The 21,999-nt window shown below is 39.8% G+C and overlaps 2 protein-coding genes across 2 annotated transcripts; one reads left to right on the forward strand and one right to left on the reverse strand.

Annotated features, from left to right (window-relative positions):
- Positions 1-6,701: 6,701 nt before the first annotated feature.
- Positions 6,702-8,499, reverse strand: LOC103710149 (pollen-specific leucine-rich repeat extensin-like protein 1). The gene has a single exon (XM_008795769.4). It carries the CDS (start codon positions 8,031-8,033, stop codon positions 6,996-6,998), a length of 1,038 nt encoding a protein of 345 aa, XP_008793991.2. The 5' UTR covers positions 8,034-8,499; the 3' UTR covers positions 6,702-6,995.
- A 4,619-nt stretch (positions 8,500-13,118) lies between these two features.
- Positions 13,119-14,737, forward strand: LOC103710109 (E3 ubiquitin-protein ligase PUB23-like). The gene has a single exon (XM_039116059.1). The coding sequence runs from the start codon at positions 13,387-13,389 to the stop codon at positions 14,644-14,646; it is 1,260 nt and encodes a 419-aa protein (XP_038971987.1). The 5' UTR covers positions 13,119-13,386; the 3' UTR covers positions 14,647-14,737.
- Positions 14,738-21,999: the final 7,262 nt, after the last annotated feature.

Raw genomic sequence — 21,999 nt, forward strand, 5'->3', positions numbered from 1 at the left:
AGGGTTTTTAAGTAGAGAGTCACGAAGCCAATTATGGATTCAAAAGTGCGTGTTAAGGTCATTTCAGACTCTATAGCAACTACTGTTATAGGAAGGAGGATCATGTCCTGGCAGAGAATGGAATATCTTATTTTAGGTTTCCATCTAGTTGCGACTTGAAAGTTAGAAGTGGTAAGCCCAGTGCACTTGCTTTCTTGAAGGTTTTGAACCATTTCTGAGATATCTCCAAGCGCATTTTGTCTGCTAAGAGCCAGAGTGACCGATTCATTATGCCTGGATCCTTCACCCCAGGGTCCCATTCCTCTTTTTCCCTCTTTTTCCAAGCAGAATGTTTTCCAGTTTACCAAAAAATCTAGAGGACTCAGAACGATTCCACAAAAAAAATTTTCTTCTTCTTTTTTTTTTTTGACTGATACACAAAAAGATCTTCTGTATTTGTCTATCCACAAAAAAAACTTAAGATAAATAATCTTAGTGGTTTGATCTTCAAACCTTATGAAGTGTCTTTTTTTAAAGTATTTACATGGATAATTCTTCAATGATTTATGACATTGTTGTTGAAAGATTAAAAAAAAAGGATAGATATTGTTACTGGAAATTGGACCCGGGGGTAGCCACTTGGCTGAGAAGGAGGAGCTCCGGCAAGAGTGGCGGGTGGCGGTACGTCGGCGGGTTGCGTCCTCTGGGGGACCTGCAAGAAGCCGGTGGCCGAGGTTTCCGGTGCTGGCCCTCCGATGCTTAAGTCAGAGGGAGTTCTATTTTGGAGAAGGAGATGGACTATATGTAGAAGTCCGAAGCCACTTTTTAAAGGGAGAAGCTCCCCTTTTTATAGGAGAGGTGCCAGGTTACCTGAGATGTGACTAGGCGAATTAATGAATTATTGTCATGATTGGGCGTGGTCGTGCGCATTAATGAGCTGGCGTGGGCAGCTGAACAAGATGGAGTGGCGCATTAATGAGTTGTCGTGGATGTCTGGACGGGATTGAGTGAGTCAATGAGTTGCCGTGGATGGCCTGAAACTTTGGGCTGGCTGGAGGTCCGTGGAGATCGTGTGCATTTAATTGTTGACAGTCGTAGCAGGATATGGTCCCTGGTTGATATGCCGTGGCGTGGCCGGCAAGCAAAGCATGGTGCGGTGAGACTGCTGCAGGGCGTGAATGCAGCATGTAGACGACGAGCTCGGCCTTCTGGCCTCGGCCTGCATGAGCTCGGTCTGCATGAGCTCGGTCTGCATGAGCTCGGTCTGCATGAGCTCGGACTTCTGAGCTCGGACTGCATGAGCTCAGTCTTCTGGGCTCGGCCTGCATGAGCTCAGTCTACATGAGCTCGGCCTGCATGAGCTCGGACTTCTGAGCTCGGTCTGCATGAGCTCAGCCTTCGGGAGAGGCGTTCTGCACTCGGGCTTCTGAGCTCGACCTTCTGAATTTGGGCTTCTGAGCTCGGGCTTCTGGTCTCGGCCTTCGGGTGTTTAGATTATATTTATGGGGTGGTCCATTTTTCCCCCAACAGATATTAATGGACTTCAATTTGTTAAAATGAAAATAAAGCCTATCTATTTTGAATATCTCCTAACTTTGCTGTTACATGCGTAGATCAAACAAAGAAAGCTTCAATTTGTGGAAATAAACGGGCAGATGTTATCCTTGTGCTTGCTCAAATGGAAATGCTGCATATATATAGTAGTAGTATCACAAAAATAATTATGGTTAGGGTTGGCCCAATCATGTTATGACTTGGCATATTTTGAGGATTGTTTCATTAGTTAAACACGGCGCTTCTTAACTTGTTGCTCTCTTCTTCCACGTCAATACACCAACCCATCCATGTAATATTATACTATCATGATCCACAAAAAAATACAGAAATTTTCTTAATTTTTCTAAACACACAGAAGATCATGCTAGACTATGCAATATTGCCACTTCCATATTTCCATGCAACATCTGCACAGAGAGAGAGAGAGAGAGAGAGAGAGAGAGAGAGAGAGTCGATCCCATCACGACAAAGAAGGCCATTACAAAAATCCATGACAAGGCCAGGCCTGTCCCTGTCCGGTACAACAGTTCCCATTCCTTGTTCGGCCATTCAATCCCTGTAGCCCTCTAACGTACCCAGAAAACACAACTCGCCTTTAGCTTTTGCCCTTGTTTTCTTCTCTCATGCTCTCTTCTTTTTGCTTCCTTTTTCTGTCTCCCATGACCTTTTATGCCATCCCTCCCCCACCCTCCAATGCATCCTTCCTACCCGCTCCAGGTCCTCAAACGTTCAAACCCCACTGTTACTCCAATCCAAGCCCAAATCCCAGTCCACCCTTCATTTTATTCCCACCCGTGTCCTCTCTTGTCCTCACCATCTGCCTCTCATGTCCCATCAAACTTATGAATTATGATGCCCACCCCGTTGTTCATACTTTAATACCTCCAAAGTGCTCTTATCTATATCCATTCTCCTTCTTCCTCGCTACCGTTTTCCATCTTCGCACGACTCAAGTACCTTCCCCGCTAAAAAACTTTCTTCTTTCTTCTCCCTCTTGTCTCCCATCACCTTCTACTCCTTCCTCCAGTCCTTCTTTCTTGTTTTAGCCCAATGGGCAGCCTCTCTAGAGGCCAAATTTTAGCATTTGTCTTTATTCTCTTGATCATATGCTGCCATGGCTCGAGGGACGTGCAAGCTTTCTTCGTCAAGCCGGCGAGGGCGAAGCAAGAAGGCAAATTCTTCGGCTTCTTGCCGAGGGCAATGCCTATTCCTCCTTCGGGCCCTTCAAAGAACCACAACTCCATCGGCTTGAGGAGCCAGAGATCACCTTAAGAAAAGGTGGCATCAACAGGAGAATGACGCGGGCAAATAAACAGCGCAGCATGGTGGGCTTTTGATGGCACATTCTTTCCTTCCATTTTGGCCTTAGATTTCAGCAGCTTCTCTCTCGAAGCTCTCAAATCTTCTATTTCGGGCACAGACTTCAGGAGCTTCTCTCTCTCTCTCTCTCTCTCTCTCTCTCTCTCTCTCTCTCTTTCTGTCTAGAGAAACATTGTGGTATCTATGCTGGCTTATGATCACATAGAATGATTGGGTCAAAAGATTTTGGACAGAAAGAGACTGATCTTGGGATGACCTGCCACTTTTGAGTTTGTGCAGCAAAAGGCTGACAAATTATTCGCAGTTTGAAAGTGTCTAAATATGTGATTATTTCCCTTCTTCTTCTTATGTTCTTTTCTCTCCTTTTAAGAACTAGGATTTTGCATTGTGTGCAGTAAAAAGATATATATTGATACTTGTGCACTTTTCTACCATTGGAAATTCTATAAAGTAGTATGGGGATTGAAGCCCCTTGTTAGTTGTTAGTGATAATATATACTCTCAAAGAATCGGAAAAGGATCACATATTGTTTTGATTTAAATTTAGTTCTTCTATAATGTCATATATATAGCAGAAGCGCGAAAAAAAACAAAAGCAAGAACACACCATGTTTTCTTTTCTTGTGATGTTTAAAGAAGACTAGCTGGAGGTGACGATGCTTGCTGTGTGGGAAGTCCGGCTAAGAGTGAAGTACTTTTCTTTCATTTCTCTGCAACGTAATTTGGGAGTACGTACAGAAGATCGAAGAGATAGAAAATATATTTCGTAAGAGATTTGATGGGGCTGATGTATTGGTCGCGCATTTGCGGCTAGAAGTCTTTTAGCCATCATTCGACCCGTACAGGGCATGGTATGTGTCATCACTCACGTACGTACATAGAGTTTTACGCATGGCATATATATATATATATAATGTTGGTTTTCTTCTTCCCTTCAGTTGCATGTCTATCACGGAATCGAATAGTATGATACTTATAGTGCAACAGGTCGATTTCTACAGAAGGGTAGTTCAAGCCTTCACGTGTGCCTTTGTTCCCTTCTCGTCTCATCTCCTTTTGGGATTCTGTAGAAGGGCAAAAAGCTTGCAACCCTTGGAAAAGACCATACTTGCAAAAAAGTCTGGTGGTAAAATCGCGACACCTTTTCTACTGCAGAGATCTGGTGTTCTCCTTTGCTTATTTGTAAGCGAGATGTGAAAAAAGTTTTGACATTACTGTTGCACCAGAGTTTAAAAATACAAAACCGTTTATATTTAAAATATAAAGCAGCCGATTTCGGAGAGTAAATCTTCTGCAGCCTCTACATCGTTTGTTTTATTGCTTTGCACATGAATATTAAAACACATAGTCGTCATAATTAAAAATACAAAGTGACTAATTTTGTGATGGATGAAAAATAAGTGAGAAAATTAATGGAAGTTCATATATAAGGTCAAGAGGTTTTAGAGTGACTCCTATGCAATCCTTTTATCATATCGATTAAGCAAGAAGCAAATGAGATCAAATTTCAGTCAGTAGCTTGGAATGGATCAAATCCCATTTCAATAAGGTCGATACAACTTTATCTTAAGAGGATGAAATAAGCTACAAAAGAGATGAATGGTGATTTTGGATATATATAATATCCGTGGTCTTGAAATATCCCTCTATCCATCAAATTTTCTTGCTGAACAAATCCCCTCTCTCTTCACTAAAGTTCCCATCTCTCCTCCTCCTCCTCCCCTCTCTCTCTCTCTCTCTCACACACACACACACACACACACACACACACACACACTCATGACCAAGTTTAGTAGTCATATGATTTTACCAGTCAAAAGAGCTAAATTTATCAGCATTCTATCCCAATTAGACTATTTGATTGGACCAGATTTACCAGTTCAGCTAAACCATTTAACTAGTCATGTGACCTACGGTTAGGTATAAAGTTCAGTAATGATTTGTCCCAAGATACCAATCATGCATATAAGTAATACATCCTAACCTTTCGTCCAAGTTTAATATACCACAGATACCATCATTTCTTTTTTCGCATACAATAAATTAGCTAGTACAAATATTTGTGAGACTCCTAATACTTTGCTGTCTTTGCACCTCTCAGGCCTTAAGATATTTATATTTTACGAGGAAGCTAATGCTGCGATACACCTCTAACTTGTGTCGCTGGGGCACAGAAAATAATCCTTTGAGCCCAACTGAAACCAAAAAAATTAACATGTAAGCCAAACATGAACATGACTTCAACCAACCTCCAATTAAATGGTAAGGCATCTTATGCACGTACGACATTAATGCTCAAGCCATGCATCTCATTTACCTTATCTTAAAATTATATAAAAATATCATTTGTTCCTGCATGAAAATTCTCATAATTCTAAGCTACTCTTAAGCCATGCATGTTTGGATAATCTATTATTAATAACAGAATATTAAGTCTTTTTTTTCTGTCTATAGGATTTAGGCCGTCTCATTCCGAAGCTATTACTGGGAATTAATTTTCTGTGATCCCATTGGAAGGTAAGGGATTATTCAAACAGGCTCTTAAGTCCTACAATATCTCTAGGCCGTTTGATTATGGCTATCAACATCTCCAACATTAGGTGATCTTGGATTCAATATGTTTATCGGGTAATTTTGGCTCTAACATACTCCCAATTTTCATTAAGGTCAAGAAGAACTTCAAAATTAATATGGAATGTGAAATATCCTTGAGTCCTAAAATTCCTTAGGCCACCTCATCTCCCGCAATCCGAAAGAGAGGTCCAGGTTTACTTTCTGTGAAGCTTTAGCAATTCCAAATTATGATAGAAATTGTTAACCTAAGCTTAATATTCATCTAATGCTATTTAAAAAGAACATGAGATGGGTCCTTAGCGAAGCTAACTCTTGCATGAATTACTAATTCCCAAACGAACTAGTCATTTTCGGAACATAATAACACTCTAGGGCAGCTACTATAACCTTTCTTCTTGATGATCTAAAAGCTCATGAATGATACTTAAGGCACAAAACAAATTAATAATCCAATCAAATGTTAAGTTTACTTTCTCGGTGGGAAGAGCATGATACTTGACTATCTACTCCACACGAGATAAACAATCTTATGCGTCTTTTCTATGTGGAAAAATATCCACTTGCGTGTATGACTAAATATAATCCCAAGTTAGCGTTGCTAATTAACCTGGACTCTATCTAGCTACAATGATCAGGAAAATAGTAAATCGAGTTTGAAAATTTACTAGGTTCGGTTTGCTTGATGATGTCAAACAACTACGAATTAGTGCTAATTCATGGCAAAATCAGCTACAAGCTATACGAAAACTCATCTTTCACTGGAAGACAATACTCTTATTGTGAAACCGTCTTTTCATTTACTCCAGACAAGATCAACCTTCAAGATATTCCTAGATCTGCCTTCATTCACATAGATTTTGTCGTTTATAAAAGCTTGTACTCAGAGAAGTTAGCCATCAAAAGTTGTGGGCAGGTTGATCAAAAGATCTAGCTCCAACCAAAACATAACCACTCCCCATTGATTTGATGTGTAAAGGTATTTAAGCATCATTTTGTCAAAAAAAATAAATTTTTTTTTATTATCCTTAAGTTGAGAGCACTGTCGAACAAGTTAGCTAGCTAGAGTTTTAGAAAATACGTGCGCAAGCAAGCAGGGGCCCGTGCAGACATGCACTCGTGTGCACCCAACCATGCATCTGAGGAGGCATATTGGAGATTGGAATTGATGAACCTTTGGCTCCAGATGAATACTAGTCACAAGAAGACCTTGCCAAGCAAAAGAATGAGTGGTTGTATCAATTGAATAAGCATACAATAAAATTATACTGCTGTGGTTGGAGTGTGCCAAGGACTGGTCACCCTCCGAACTTAAGCTAATGGTGGGAAGGCTAATTGAAAACCTGTACCAATTAGATATACCTGCTTCTATCAAAGAGATAAGAGCTTAGGTTGGTTTGTGATGTCACAGTGATGAGGATTGTAAGTCGTAGGGCCCACCAGAGAAAAATTAAGTCCGATCAGAAGAAAACAGGAACGATCCTATCGGGTCTTGTCTTCATGCGTATCCCACAATTAGCCATCCAACCATCTATTTCTTCAACCTTTTTGTCTCTCTGTGCTCCTATCTATGGATCAAACTGATCGAAGTCCTGGTAGAAGGGGTCCCAGTAACCAGCAGGAGAAGGTTCAGCAGGAGTTGTCAAGAGATTATTAGGACTCTCCAAGAAGGTATTCTCCACAAAATTTCTGTTTCCATCGAAAGCCGGGCTGGGTTCATGCAAGGGGTTAAGAGAATTCGGGTCCATGGAGGGTGAGAAGAAGTCAGGCGCGCCACCATCAATTCCTAGTTGATCGATCACATCCTCTCCGTTCTTTCTTGGCCCCTCGTCGTGGGATGTGCTTGCTCCCTTCTCGATTGCAGCTACACGAGCAGCGGAGGGCACTGTTTCTCCAACGGTAATAGCATTAGAAAGCGACCGGGAAGCAGCAGCATTGGCAGAAGAGGAGGAGGAGGAAGAGGAGGAGGAGGAGGCACCAGTGAGGCGTTGCACCAGCGACATGAAGTTGCTAGGGGTGGTGTGGATGACCCTGGGCGGCTCGGTGTAGATTATGACTGGTGGCCGATGCTGAGGAGGGGGCGGCGCCGCAGGAGTCTTCTTGATCTTGTATGGGTCCTTTCGAGCCTTGACACGGGCCGGCCGGGGGCCTCGGAGCTCTTGCCTCGGCGACAGCCGCCCTGTCGGTGGCTCAGAGGACTCCATGGTTAATTCGTGGAGGATTGGAGGCCGAGTGTTCTCTTCGGGTGGAGAAATAGAGGGTGCTGTCGGTGGCTCAGAGGAGTCCATGGTTAATTCGTGGAGGATTGGAGGCCGATCGAGTGTTCTCTTCGGGTGGAGAAATAGAGGATGCTGTCGGGCTGAGCACGGCCTAGACCGATAAAGAGGGAGGAGCCATTGTGGATACTGGGAAAGCACATGAAATATATAACTAGTGAAGCAAAAGAAAGGAAAGGAAAAAGAAAGGGGGAAGAGACCTTTTGGGACTCCTTTGAACTTGTCCACAGAGAAGGGGAGAAGGATGTCTTGAAGATTGTAGAAATCTATACAGAAATCAGTCTTGCTGGATAGCATGCTGTTCTCTGATTGGTCGAAATTTATGATCATCTTGACGAGCTACATGATGCATGAAGACGGAGTCAGAGAAGGATATATGCTGTTTGTAAATCTTAAGAACGTGTGATGTGTTGAGCAGCGAGGGGGTTTCCATGGAAGTTGGTATCAAGAACCAAACAGCGTACGTATGTCTCGGTGGGGTCGGCTAAGAAATTTAGGGCGGAGACGGAGGCGTCCTCGAGGTAACTTGTCTGATGCGGTCAACAAGGCAGTCAGTCAACGCGGGAGACGTGGTCCGTTGTTTGACGGGATCCAACATCGCCGTCAAGGCCAATTCTTCGCTTGTGTTGCGTCCCTATACATTGGCCAGTAGCTGTGGCTGGAGACCGCTCCAACTTTCTTCCTTTGGGGCCTCATGAACTTGCTTGCTCGAGTGTCAAATGGATAGGGATTTGGACAGATGGTATACTTCGTCTTATGCCAAGATATTTGGATCTCGTCAAATTTGATTGAATCGGGTCGCCCGAGCAAGGATTTAGGCTAAGGTTTTCCGCTAGTGGCTCAAGACCATAGTTTTGATCTATTGATTCTTGAATATGAATCACGGTATTATTAAGCTGGCTGGATCAAGTTGTGTTTTCGAATGAGTATACTGTGTCGGTTAGGCTTGTAAATTGGTTGGTTATATCAGCCGAGCTAGTAGCAAGTACTTGATGAGCAAAATCACATAAAAGAGTAATTTAACTTTGCTAGTAATTAGTCACCACAGGCACAATTCTTGGAATTTTATTGCATGAAACTTTTCATAATACCTTTCATGCTAATATATAATGCAAGCACTCTCATATATGGTCGACGTTTGCTGGCTTTTTTTAGAATCTAAAATACATGTGCCTTGAAATTCTTTTAATTAAGTGGGTGACTTATTTAATGAATTTATTTATTACGAATTTGGTGAGATCTCGCTGCCGCGAATTTGGTGAGATCTCACTTATTTAATGCAAGCACTCTCACCTGTTTTAAGCAAAAAAAAAAAAGAAAAAAAAAAAAAGAAAAGGGAGAGGGATGATTATTTACCAAAAAAAAAAAAAAAAAGGAGAGGGATGCAGCCAGCCAAGATGATCAGTCCGGTTAGCAGTCGAAGAAAAAATTAATACCTTAAAAGCTAGAGCACAGTACGACAGATTAGTATGAGGCTTCAAGTATTCAAAACAAATCTACCTTGGAAGAAGATTAAAAAAAAAACATGAGAATAATAAGGAAAGGCTCAAAAAATCTCCCGTCCGCTACGATTCGTTTCAGTTTTTTCTTGAACTCATTTGCCGCACAGTTGCCGTACGTACGAATGCCGTACGTACGAAATTGGAAGAATTCGTCGTACGTAGATGAGTTCGGGCCTTGCGTAACGATTAACGTGTTACGATGATAAGAGGCAGCAACGCCATCGCGTAGATGCATCGCTCGAGACCGCGTGAAGCCACCAACCCATGTAAGATCCGCTCCAATAATGACCGAGCCCGGGTGTGGATACCGAATCACTAATTTAACGGCCCAACTAACGGCATATTAAAACAAAAAACTTCGGAACATTTTAAAAAAATTGCATCAAAGATTCAGAACTATTGAAAATTTCTAATTTAAAATATTAGAAGTATCATAAAGTGCTTCCCTCCAAACTTATATGCGTCTTTTGTTTCTTTCTTTCTTTCCTTCTTTTGAGACATGTTTTGTTGCAAGTCTGTACCTTGCCCACTCTTGCCTTTGGGTGGATTAAAGATATCTCTAAATTTTTGGAATCTAGAAAAAATTAGGAAGCATGCTAGTAATACGGCGAGAGCTTGAGTGAGATGTGCAGGGTAGGTAGTTAAGGCTACACCAATCAAGAAAAAAAAGTAAGTTTGGGATTACTTGTTTTAGTTGCTTTATCTCCAGGTGTTTAGTTTCTGATAATTTTGTTGCTTGAGGTGAAGGCAGGCTTTTCTTATTTCTTTTCTTTCTTTTTTCTTCATCAGGAGAGGGGGGCTTACCTTTCCAATTTTTTTATGATGAATCGGATATATTAGACTAATCTAGTGTAAATACATCCATAGGAAGTGGAGAACAAAATATCCAAAGCTTGCACATGAATTTGTTGCACTATTGATTTTTCATCTATCATTTTATAATATAAAAACTTTAATAGTATTTTTTCAGATCTTTGTCTTCTTTACCATATTTGTGTTATAAAGCATCCCATAACTCACATGCAGTGGAAGCAATACCGCAATATATATATCATAAAGTGTATCAAGAAATGCAGACAAAATTCTATCATGATAAACAAATCCCTTTTGTATATCTGATTGTGTATAGATTGTAGTGGTGGTTGTTGAATCCGTAGTGGTAGAGATAGTAGTTCCATTATTAGGATTAGGATTTTCAATAATAGAATATGATCCTAAAAAGGTTAGCCAATAGTGCATTCGGTGTTGCCAGCGGCTGAAATTCTATCAGAAGAATTTCTTTAGTTTTGCAGAGGTGTAATCATCCAAGAATGCCATAAGCACAATAGTAAATAAATACCATTCTATCCTAAAATTGCTGGAAATCTTTCTATTGAAGTGTTATAAATTTCTTTGGGGAATAATATTATTTCATCTTGACTATTTAATTGACTTTTTGCATATACTGAATAAATAAATTAAGTTTGGATGTTATCCGATTCGAGGTATGGAACGTGCTTTCTTTAGAGAAGAATTTATCCTACTCAGGTGCAAATAGTTGATGACGGTCTACTTCAAAATACAACGAACTGCTTCGTGTTCTCCTTGAAGTGCACTTTAACGAATTTCTAATCATTCACATCAGACACAATAAATATTTGAAGGTTTGAGTGCTCTTCGAGTACTCTCTCCGGTAATATGATTCTACTTTTGCTATAGTGTGACTCCATAGCAATGTTGATGTGGCTCTAAGGATCTTTTCCGATGTATGAATCCAAAAAAGCTCCTTAACGAAACTGATGTACATGGGTGAAGGCACGGGAAGCCTAAATGATGACTAGTGTGATTTTAGCCAGCTCAAGCAAATTAGTTAACGAGGCTTTAGCTAGTTACCCTATTTCAGGTTTCTCGACAGGGCATGTGGATTTTGGCATTTGAGAATCAAAAGTTCATCCTCTCTATAGGCTTGAAAGCTTGTTTGGACCACATTAGTACTGGGCTTGGCCCTACTTATGTTATATCTAGGTCTGTATACACTAGGCCTAGGCTAGGTTGGCGTAGCCCAAGCTTGGCCCATTAGCAGCCCTACTTAAAATTATCATGTCATGTTACTTTTGAAGGATTTTGCAGGTCTAGTTAAGCTATTCCCACAAACACATATCCATTTGGGGTTCATTCTACCTCTCTTCTGCCAACAAAAACATACCCAATTACCATGACAAAAAATACATTGTAATGCATGATTTCCATCTGGCCTGGCTTGAGAGTCCTGATCTGCAATAAGAGACAGCTTTACTCTAGCATTTTTGTGGATGTGATTGTGCAAGACACGTATTCTTTATATCAGTACTTGAACTGTATGAATTATATATTTTAGCAAAAAAAATAATTATTATACTATATTAATTTGAGTGGTAAACAACAAATATAATACGAATAGACCATATACAAGGATGGAATATGTTAAGCCAGCTTGACTGTAGTTGGATGCATGTCCCCATAGTTGGCGCCTGCGCAATCCTCATCCCATGTTGAACATGGAAGCAATGTGATATATTAATCTTTCGCATGCTCTAAATTTTGTTCAAAGTCAGAACTCAGGAGGTCGGCGAGGCGGATAGCTTATCCCTCCCCTGGGATTCCAGCTTGGTTACAGCAAACGGTGTCGGCGTCTTGTTAACGTAGATCCAACCGTATGGATAAGGGATCCCATCACCGCCGTTCCCAGTCTACCTTTTGCGCCTCTCCATCATCTCCTTTTTTTTTTTGTCAAAGAATGGAATAGGAGAAGAAATTCAAACTCTCTTTCTTTATCAAATTTTAAATCCTCCTGAGATAAAGACCAACTAACGTGAAGGAAATACTAGGGCAGGTAAATTCCGTCCTATTGATTTCCTTGTCAAGATAATCATAGGGCCGTTAATTATTCACTTAAGAAAATACTGTAGTTTTTGACCAAAAAGAGAAAAATTCTAATTGCGAGAACCTATTTCAAAATTCTTCTCAAATATTTGTTAGGAAAAATAATATTATTTGTAATATGCAAAGGTGGTTAGCCATTCAACTTTTGCAATACCCTCTTTTCGGATAGACATGAGAAGTGCAATTTTTATTATCTAGATCTGTATCATATATAGATTTGGCATGAGAAAATTACTCGGCAGAAGGCAAACAATGGAAATGTGAAAAACAAAAAATTCTCGAAGGTTAATTAATAATAAAAATATAAAAATTTAATATAGTTTTGCATTTATTTATTTATAATATGCAGAGTAGAGACAAGTCCAATAAACAATTACAATTACATCATTGTTGCTAGCATCAATAATTTGTAAATTATAAGTAATTCTAATTATTTTGAAAGCATAATTGCTATTCAAAAGCCATGCCCTTTCCAAATTTCTTCTTCTCCTTGCTCAACCGGCCAAAAGCACAAGTTTATCAACAAAATGTGCTATTACAACTTGTCATGGTCCTGTTTGGCTCTACTTCCACCATTGCATCTTCTATTGTTGATTAAGACCAGATTTCTCATACCAAACTTCTTTTACTCACTCCTTAGTTTTAGATTCCAACCACAATATGGTACACATGATGTGGGTCAAACTTCACCTATTCTCAATGGCGGTGATTACGTGCTAATGGGTTGACCAAGGAAAAGGGGAAGAGTTCAGTGTATATAAACCTCTCAAAACCTTTTTATAGGCAGTTTTCCTCCTTCTAAGAAAGAAGAAAATTATAAAATATCTATGCGACAAACCCCAAAATGCTCCCCTGCAAAAATTTAAACTAACTTCCTAATACACCCCCGCGTGGACTTTTTTTTTTTTTTTTTAAACCCGGGGGAGGGGGGTTTGAATAATCTCCCATCTTCAACTCCCCCCTGCTATAAATAGAACCATTCTTTTTTCAACTCCCAACAAGCTTCCATCTCCCCAAAAGGCTAACCTTCTTCCTTCTTCAGTGGCTTTCATTCCGAAAAAGGCAGTCCCAAAGGTTTCCCCTCTCCCGGCACTCACTTTTAATCCATCCATTTCAGCTTATCTCTGGCCTTCAAATTTCTCATCTTCCCGTTAAGTGATTCCATCTCTGGAGTTCTTTCCTCATCTCTATTGCTAGCTCTCTACAGGTCCAAAAGCTTTCAGACTCGTTGCATTTAAATTTGAATACCCTTTGCAACCCCATTCTCTTGGTCGGCTTTAATGGCAGAGGTGGAGATCCCATCTTACTTCCTTTGCCCTATCTCTCTCCAAATCATGAGGGATCCAGTGTCTCTCCCCACCGGCATCACCTATGACCGCGACAGCATCGAGCGGTGGATATTCTCCGGCAAGCACGACACGTGCCCCGTGACCAAACAGTACCTTCCGGACTGCGACCTCACGCCAAACCACACCCTCCGGCGGCTGATCCAGGCATGGTGTGCTCTCAATTCGTCGAACGACATCGAGCGGTTCCCCACACCGAAGCCGCCGATCGACAAGGCCCAAATCGCCAAGCTCCTCGACGACGCCAGGCTGCCTTATCTGCAACTCGGTTCCCTCCGAAAGCTAAAAGAACTTGTCTCCGAGAGCGAGAGGAACCGGCGGTGCGTCGAGGCCGCTCCCGGCGTGGTCGGCATCTTAGCTTCCATCATCGACAACAGCAGCTCCGGTACTCCTTCAGGTGATCAAGACGGAATACTGATCGGCGATGATGATGTGGAGTCTACTAATGCTCGTGATGAAGCTCTCAGCATTCTTTACCTGCTTCAACTCTCCGAACAGCACCTTCTCGACCTTGCCGTCAGAAATGGCGACTTCATCGAGTCATTAACATCCATTCTGCGGCAGTCGAACTACCGATCGCGAGCTTACGCAATATTACTTCTCAAGTCCTTGCTCGGAGTGATTGCACCGGCCCATTTGGCTGGTGTTAGAGAAGAACTCTTCCAAGACGTTGTCGGCGTGCTTCGTGATCGGATTTCGCACCAGGCCAACAAAGCGGCATTGCAAGTCCTTGCCGGGCTGTGCCTATGGGGAAGCAACCGTATCAAGGCAGCCAATGCCGGTGCTGTGCCGGTCCTCGTTGAGCTACTGCTAGACGAGCCTGAGAGGAGGATCTGCGAATTGGTGCTCATGGCGCTGGGCCGGGTTTGCGGGTGCGCCGAAGGGAGGGCGGAGCTGGTCGGCCATGCGGCAGGCATCGCAGTTGTGTCGAAGAAGATACTAAGGGTCTCGGAGGTGGCGAGCGAGAGGGGGGTGAAGATATTGTACTCGGTGGCAAGGTTCTCAGCAACGACGGCAGTTCTTCAAGAGATGCTGCAGATTGGGGTGGTGTCCAAGCTGTGTTTGGTGCTCCAATTTGATTGTGGGATGAAGATGAAGGAGAAGGCCAGGGAGATCCTTAGGTTGCACTCAAGGGTCTGGAAGAAGTCACCTTGTTTGTCTCCTCAGTTCCTCATCTCGTATCCTTCTTCATAATCGAGAGTCCTACAAATTTATGTACATGATTATTGATTAATGGGCATAGATTCATGTCCCTAAAGGCAGAAACAACAGCCAGAGATTTTTTCCCCCTTTTTCCCACCCTTTTCTGCCTTTCTGGTATACTTTTCTAATTTGACTATGAGTTTTATTATTGGGTCATAAAGAAAAAAAATAAAAAAACATAAAATTTCTTCTATTTAACTTGGTTAATTATTCAACTCATGTCCTCTAACCAATGCTATAAAGATGACACACATCGTACTTACTATGTCTGATCTTTGTAAGATTGCAAACAAATTATTTTGCCTCGCTTACTTGTTCTTAATTTGTTGCTCACGGTCTCAAGTGAATGCTGAAAATGGCCTTGCTGGATGGGCTGGATGCAAACTAGCTCAAGATGCACTGGTATGCCATAATTTACAATATGCTGATTATATTTCTTCTATCTTGTGAAGCTAATCCATCTCAAAACTTTGTTTGGGGATAAAGTGTTTCCTGAAAAATTTAAACTAGTGGTCAGTTGGATCGCCGGCATCGCCGGCATGGCAGATCAATCACTAAATTTAAATTGATTAGGAGACACATGGAAGGCCAGCAATTTGGATCAATAGAAGGCTAATGGAATTTGCTGAAGAAAAACTATTTCTTTATATATTAAAAGCTTTATGATTCAGGACTACAGAATGCACGCTAGAGACTTCCAAGTTTTAAGCTTATGCTGCCAACCATTAAGAGGTCGTCCTTTTTTTATTTTAAGGTACAGAATGACTCCTTCAACATTCAACCATTCAAGGGCAGCTTGGCTTCCAAGGCATTCTCTTTCCGACCCACCTAACAAAAAGGTGAAATCCTTTCCTGACCACTGGCCCTCGGAATCTCATTTCAAAGGTCCTGACAGAATATATTGACAGTGTTTTAAAAGTTTTTAAGGGAGATGACTGCCCTGATAAAGCTTAGTGCTGAATTTAGTTATAAACAGGGTTTTGAGGAGTCAGACACCAAACGCCCTGATAAAGATTACTAGAAGTATGTACAAGAACATATGTAGATACTTCATTGTTAGGATAGTGAATCCTAACACGAAAGCGCATGCTGTTAAATAATCAAATTAACATACTGGTTGATTAGCATAACCACACCTTGCCCTTTTCCTAGCACTTGCCTTCATATTCTACATGCTAATAGAACCAGTAGGCACAACACAAGGGGTTTAAACATATCAAAGCCCAATTTCTCTTTCACCCCTGTCACATCCGGTGATAAAAATTAAGCTTACATCAGAAATTACCTCAAAAAGAAAAAGAAAGGAAAAGGAAAAACACCCCTCAAATCCTTCAGGGGATTAACGACGATATGGATAGACATCAAAATGTACATAAGCATCATTTCTTCATTCATTCATAAGAGAATCAGGAGTCAGAGGATAATTATGTTAATTGTTACTGGTCAAGTTTTGCAAGGGTAAAAAGAAGTCATCTAATGACATATATGACAAATTAATTACCAAGGAAACACTTGAAGAATAATAGCATTGACTATCTCCACAACCATTTGATGTGGTGGTCTTAGATCTTCGACTATGATTGGGCATATTGTGGATTGCGTACCGTGATCAAAAGCCCGGCCGCACTGCCCTCAAAATTGTCTTTCAAGAGCAAACCCCTCTCCTTAATCATAATCTACACAAACATAACATGTCAAAAACTACCAACAAGGAGAGAAGTACTAATGCTTCTCTACTGTATCTTTCATCAACATTGATTCTAACAAATTCTGATGGGCAAAGCATGACATCAATGTAAATTTGCATGAACTAACTTCCAAACAAAATTTTCAGACTAGACAGTTATATCTCAATAATATTTGAATATATCTAAAATAATGGCAAGTACAAAAGACAAAAATTTCTATCAGCTAAGAACTGCAAGATAGTAAACATTACATTTCTTCTTTCTGACATATAAACCTGTCGGCATGCATTGTGAAAATAAAATCATTCTGCCACAATCTTATGCAGTAGATGTTACCCCATAAGCAAGATTCATATATTTTGATTCCAAACAAAGTGTTAGCTTATCATATATTCAAATTTGGATAAAGGAGTATACCCTTGAATTTGCATAAATATCTTCTAAAATGATCACACCTTCTATAACTCTTTCTTCAGAAAGGTCTATAATGGTCCACCTATTCATGTTAGGAAACATGGCACTTGATTTTCCTCATTCTTAACAAATTGACAGAAAAATAGCCAATTAAATTGTAACAAATTAGATCTGCAACAGAGGTCCTCTATTTACAACATTCAAGTGAAACATTTAACTTCTGAGAAACAAATTGCGACCATCGGTATCACACACCTCTGGTTCTCCAGTTTCTTTCAATTTGTCTGCATACTTAATTACACTTTGCAGAAAAAGCACGCGCTTGACGGTCTTTTCCAGAAGAGAGGAGTCAATGCTACACTGTTCCCCCCAAATTGATAATAATACAATAAGATTAGTATCTTTCAAGACATCAAACTCAGGAAGAATCATGAGATTTAATAGTGAAAAGAAGATGAACAGTAATTCGGCCATCCGTGCTGCTGATTGTGCTCATGAGCACATTGGATGCATGGTGGAATATAATACCCGTAATCATTCAATATGTTCACTTTGCATGAACCAGCCAATAGCTTTACTTGCATCATCTACTGAATCAATCACAAGTTGTTGAACTACACCAATATTCCAACATGCAAAGCATAAATTTCCAAATAAATGGCGTGGCCCCACTCCAACAGACAACTTTCCAAACCTAACTACAGGTTAAGAGTTTCAGATGCTGTGTCCAAAGATTCATGACAAAAGCCAAAGAGAGGGAAATGTTATTAAGGAATTAATGGGTAGAGATCTCTCTCTAAGCATGTCATTCTCACGGCATTACCGGATCCTTGGTTCTCTGGGAAATAATAGCAGGCTTCATCAGTAAATGACAAGGAAGGCTGAGAAGTGCGAGCCCAGAAGTTCTACTCTTCCTTTGTATTGTAACATTCGTTTCATGGAAGCATGCATGCCTTGTCTTCCAATCCAGTGGAAAGTATGGCAATGATTGATAGGCATACCAAACTGCGATAAAATAGGACAGTATTCAAGCCTACTTAAATAGGACAAATTCATGGATGCTCCTATCATGGTTCATCCCTCCTCTATTTCAAACCTTGGTGGTGTTTCTATATGCCATACTCAAGTAAATTTAATTGGCGGCAATATTCTCAAGCATAATTCATGCTAGAAAAATTATTCATGCAAGAACAAACTAATACAGAAAATCATGTCAAATAAGAAAGATTAATGAAAGGTTTATGTATAATTTGAAATCCCCAATGCACACGTACTTACGAAAACTACTTTCAGTATATTAACTTTAATGGCACACTCGCATGTTGTTTTGCTGAGAGAGAAAAAGAGCTCAAGCATTTTTCGGTGCCGACTTTTGTAATTGCGGTTCCTTGCGGTTTCTAAAAGTCTAACAAGAAATGTTAATTCAGGGAGATCATGAAGTAATCAACAAGGATATTCGCAAGGATAATGCTTTACTATCTCATGAGTGTAACCAGAAACATAGTTTTTTATTTGTCACTCGCATGCTCTTAAGATCTATATATATTACAAAACGTCTCAATAGGTATACAAGACTCGCACAATAGACTCAACAAATGCTATTTTTTTTTAAAAAAAAATTAATGAGATTGTTTATTGGTATGCTTAGCACCATAAAATGATATGACATGATTGCATTTTTGTTCAACCAACCATGTTGACACACGTGTTTCTCATACATCTCCCCTTTCAAACCCTGCTAGATTTGCTTTGTTTGCAACTTCAAGCGTTTGGAATTGACAACCAGCTTAGCCGCCGAAATGAAATAGATAAATAATTGACTAACAAAAAATCTTAATCATGACAATTAAATGAATGATATAACGAAGGAAAGTTTGGTGAGTGATGATGTCAATACAGTCTTGATATGCACTTTCAATTCGACTATTTAATTCCTAAAGAAAATATATATCAAGAAGGCACCTGATATGTCTAACTCAGTATAGATCATAAGGGGCAAGAAAAATAAAGAACAAGCAGAGAGGAAGGCATCCATGATAGAAGTTAACCAAAGTCTATCCAGCAAATCGAAGAAATTTTTTTTAAAAATTAAGTTACATGTCTAGTGTATGATTGTAGTTAGTCTGAGAGATGCCTCTATAAATTCTAGAAAATAGAGAAAAATATGAGGAGAATAGGAAAAATTTCTAGTCATGAAAGAAGGGGGAAAAGAGTAATTACGTTTTTTTTTTCTTTCATATATTCGATTTTGGGAGGACTCATGGTTTGGACTGGTTCCTTTTGCTTCTTTATTTGGAGATCTTTGTCGAGGAGCAAAAAGGAGAAATATAAGTGTAGCATCTCAATGGAATTGTTGCCAACGGAAGTGGAATGTAAATATATGGGGCCCTCATTCTCTACTGAAACAAGGCAACTTGATGCTATGATTGATCCTTTTTTTAGGTCCGACCTTCTAGGATTGCAGATAAGTCGAGCTGGAAGCTAATTAAAAGTGGCCACATTGCAATAAAATCCTATTATAAATTCGATAATAATAGAGACATCTTACGTCCATTTTATAATACAATTTGGAAAGCTGCGGTTCCAGAAAAAGCTAAAGTCTTTGTGGTTGGCTCTAAAAAATAAATCACGTAGAAAGATTATTCCTGAAGTGCCCCTTTATGAAAAAATTATGATACTCTTTCAAAACTTATCTTAATATAAGAGGATAGCCATCTAACCTTAAATCTCTTTAGACTTCTTGGAAAATTAACAAAATTCAGCCACGATCATAAGAGCTTCGGATCGATTGATGATCACACTTTTTTTTTTTTTTTTGGTAGATTTGGCACGAAAGAAACTTCCATATCTTCCTTGAAAAGAATTCAACTATTCCCAGTGGTGTTGTGCAAAACACTCTTTTGTGCTCTTTCGCCTTTTTATATCATCTCTTTAACCATCCTTTTGTACTTTTATCTTGGCAATTTCTATAACTTTTCTCTATTCATATTCTTTTTCTAAGAAACTTGGGGGAAGTGTTCTCCCACTTCCTCCATCTCACCTCAAAAGACAAAAAAAAAAAAAAAGGAAAAGGAAAAAGAGTCATTTACATAGGCATGGTCCAACTAATGACAATGAGTTGGGAGTGGTTTAACTTTTTTGTTTTCAAATAAAAGAATAGCAGCGGATGGCCAAGGCATTCATGAGCCCTTTTAATGTGAGACCCACAATGCCGCGCGTTAGGTGAGTCCACACAGGAGTCCAAATGTAGGAGGCCTCACCTAATGGGAGTAGGTCCTCTTGTTGGCTTCTTTGCCAAACTCCCCACGGATGACGAATGTCTCATAAATTTATTCCCCAAACGTATTAAGCTTCCAACTTCCCTGAAGAAATATATATATACAAATGTACCACCAAAACTAAGGACGTTATTTTAAAACTTGTTCAGGCTAAAGAAAACATAAACAACTCGCAACCAGGCAAATAGACAATTATTCGCTACTTCCAATATTCCCTCCTGGGCCTTCCTTTGGAAAGCGAGTTGTAGGCGTTTCTGGTGATCCCGAGTTCACGTTTATACTATTGCCCACAGAAACCAATAAACCTCTCAGCATCAGACAGACAGACAGACAATGAAAAATAAAAGTGATGAGGCTCTCTTAGCTCAGCTCTTCCATCATTCAGAGGCACCATGTCTTCCTGAATTTTACAATTACTTTTGAGTGAGTGGAAGGGATCATCTAGGTTTAAATAATTAGAGATGCACCATCCAAGATCTAAAGCTGAAATCCCTGATTGCTAAGTCTGATAAGGGAACAGCTTGTATCAAAAATGATGAACCTTCCTTTGTACGAAATCGCCGGTTGGATCACCCAACGCACAAACTCAGGACGCTTCTTCGAAATCTATTATTCATCTATCAGCATAGATCTCAAAGTGAACAGCTGATGATCCAACAGTGGTTTCGTGCGAATTAAGGAAGGTTGATCATTCTTTCGCACGAAAGATACGCTCCTGTCGTGTATGATAATTGGGACAAGCCTTTGTTCGCTTAAATTTTACTAATTGGCGCATCTACTTTTCAACTTTTCTTCTCCTGCAAAGATATGGAACCTCAATTATCCAATTAAAGATGGTAAAACCCTTTGGAACATCCATTTTTGTACCCAAGAAATCAATACAATGACTCAATTCAGCCATGGACTTAAGCATTGTGGGAAGTGGCTCCATCCAGTAACCCATGCTATAAATGAAATTGTAAGATTGTGTCATTCTATGAGGACATCCAGCTAAGTAATAGCTCAAATTAATGCTATGCATATGGTCAAAGTCTAAAACGACTGCCCATGTCATCTGAGCATACATGTCCATCATGAATCCATCAAACAAGATCTATGGTTGTGGTTGCACGGGTCCATACAGCTAACTAACAGTGCATGCTGCTGTATCGATGCTTAAACGGCTACCGATGCTAACGGTGCGGGCATCTCAACAATAAATGTTTTGTTTTCTGTACAGGTCGATGTAGCGGAGTACTTGGGCCAAATTAGTCATTTCCAAAGAGCCAATTTCCCTTTCTATTATTTCTATGGTTTTCAAATTTTGGCCAGGAAGTTGATCCAGTTGTAATCCTATTCAAGTTTATACAGTCCTCATGAACCTTTAAAAAACTAGATGATCATATTACCATTCTATTAAGTTGATTTATCATCAATTTAGTGATATCTTTGATTCTATAGTCATAAAATTTAATTATCCAAATTATATCTGTATTTATTTTCGTACTTTCAGTCTTCAATTTGTATCGGTACAAATTTTTGCATCATACTAATATATGTATCCGTATATGTGTTTGTTAAATAAAATAAATATAGATATGGATATAGTAGTATCTAATCCGATTTTGGCTCTGCCTTTCGATAGAAGAAAAAAAAGTAATGCCTTCCCAAAACTATTGGCTAACCAGGTGATAGGAAGAAATTTATACTTTATACCACAACCCTCTCATCTGTACTTCATGCTACAACCCTCTCATAATCCTTCGGCCCATTATTTCATGATCTGCAAGCTTTGTCTTACTAGGCAATTGAGTCCATGAGTGGCATCTTATTAAGTTATCGTCTTTGTCTCTACTTTTCTCTTTTGGATGATGTTTTGTCGGTGCTCTAAATATTTTAAAATTGCTATTTGCTCCCTGTAAGTCATGTTTACAGGTTAATGGCATCGCTTTTGCTAATCTACGTCATGATTGAGTCCATGAGTG

The sequence above is a fragment of the Phoenix dactylifera genome, unplaced genomic scaffold, assembly GCF_009389715.1.
Source record: "Phoenix dactylifera cultivar Barhee BC4 unplaced genomic scaffold, palm_55x_up_171113_PBpolish2nd_filt_p 000046F, whole genome shotgun sequence".
Lineage (NCBI taxonomy): Eukaryota > Viridiplantae > Streptophyta > Magnoliopsida > Arecales > Arecaceae > Phoenix > Phoenix dactylifera.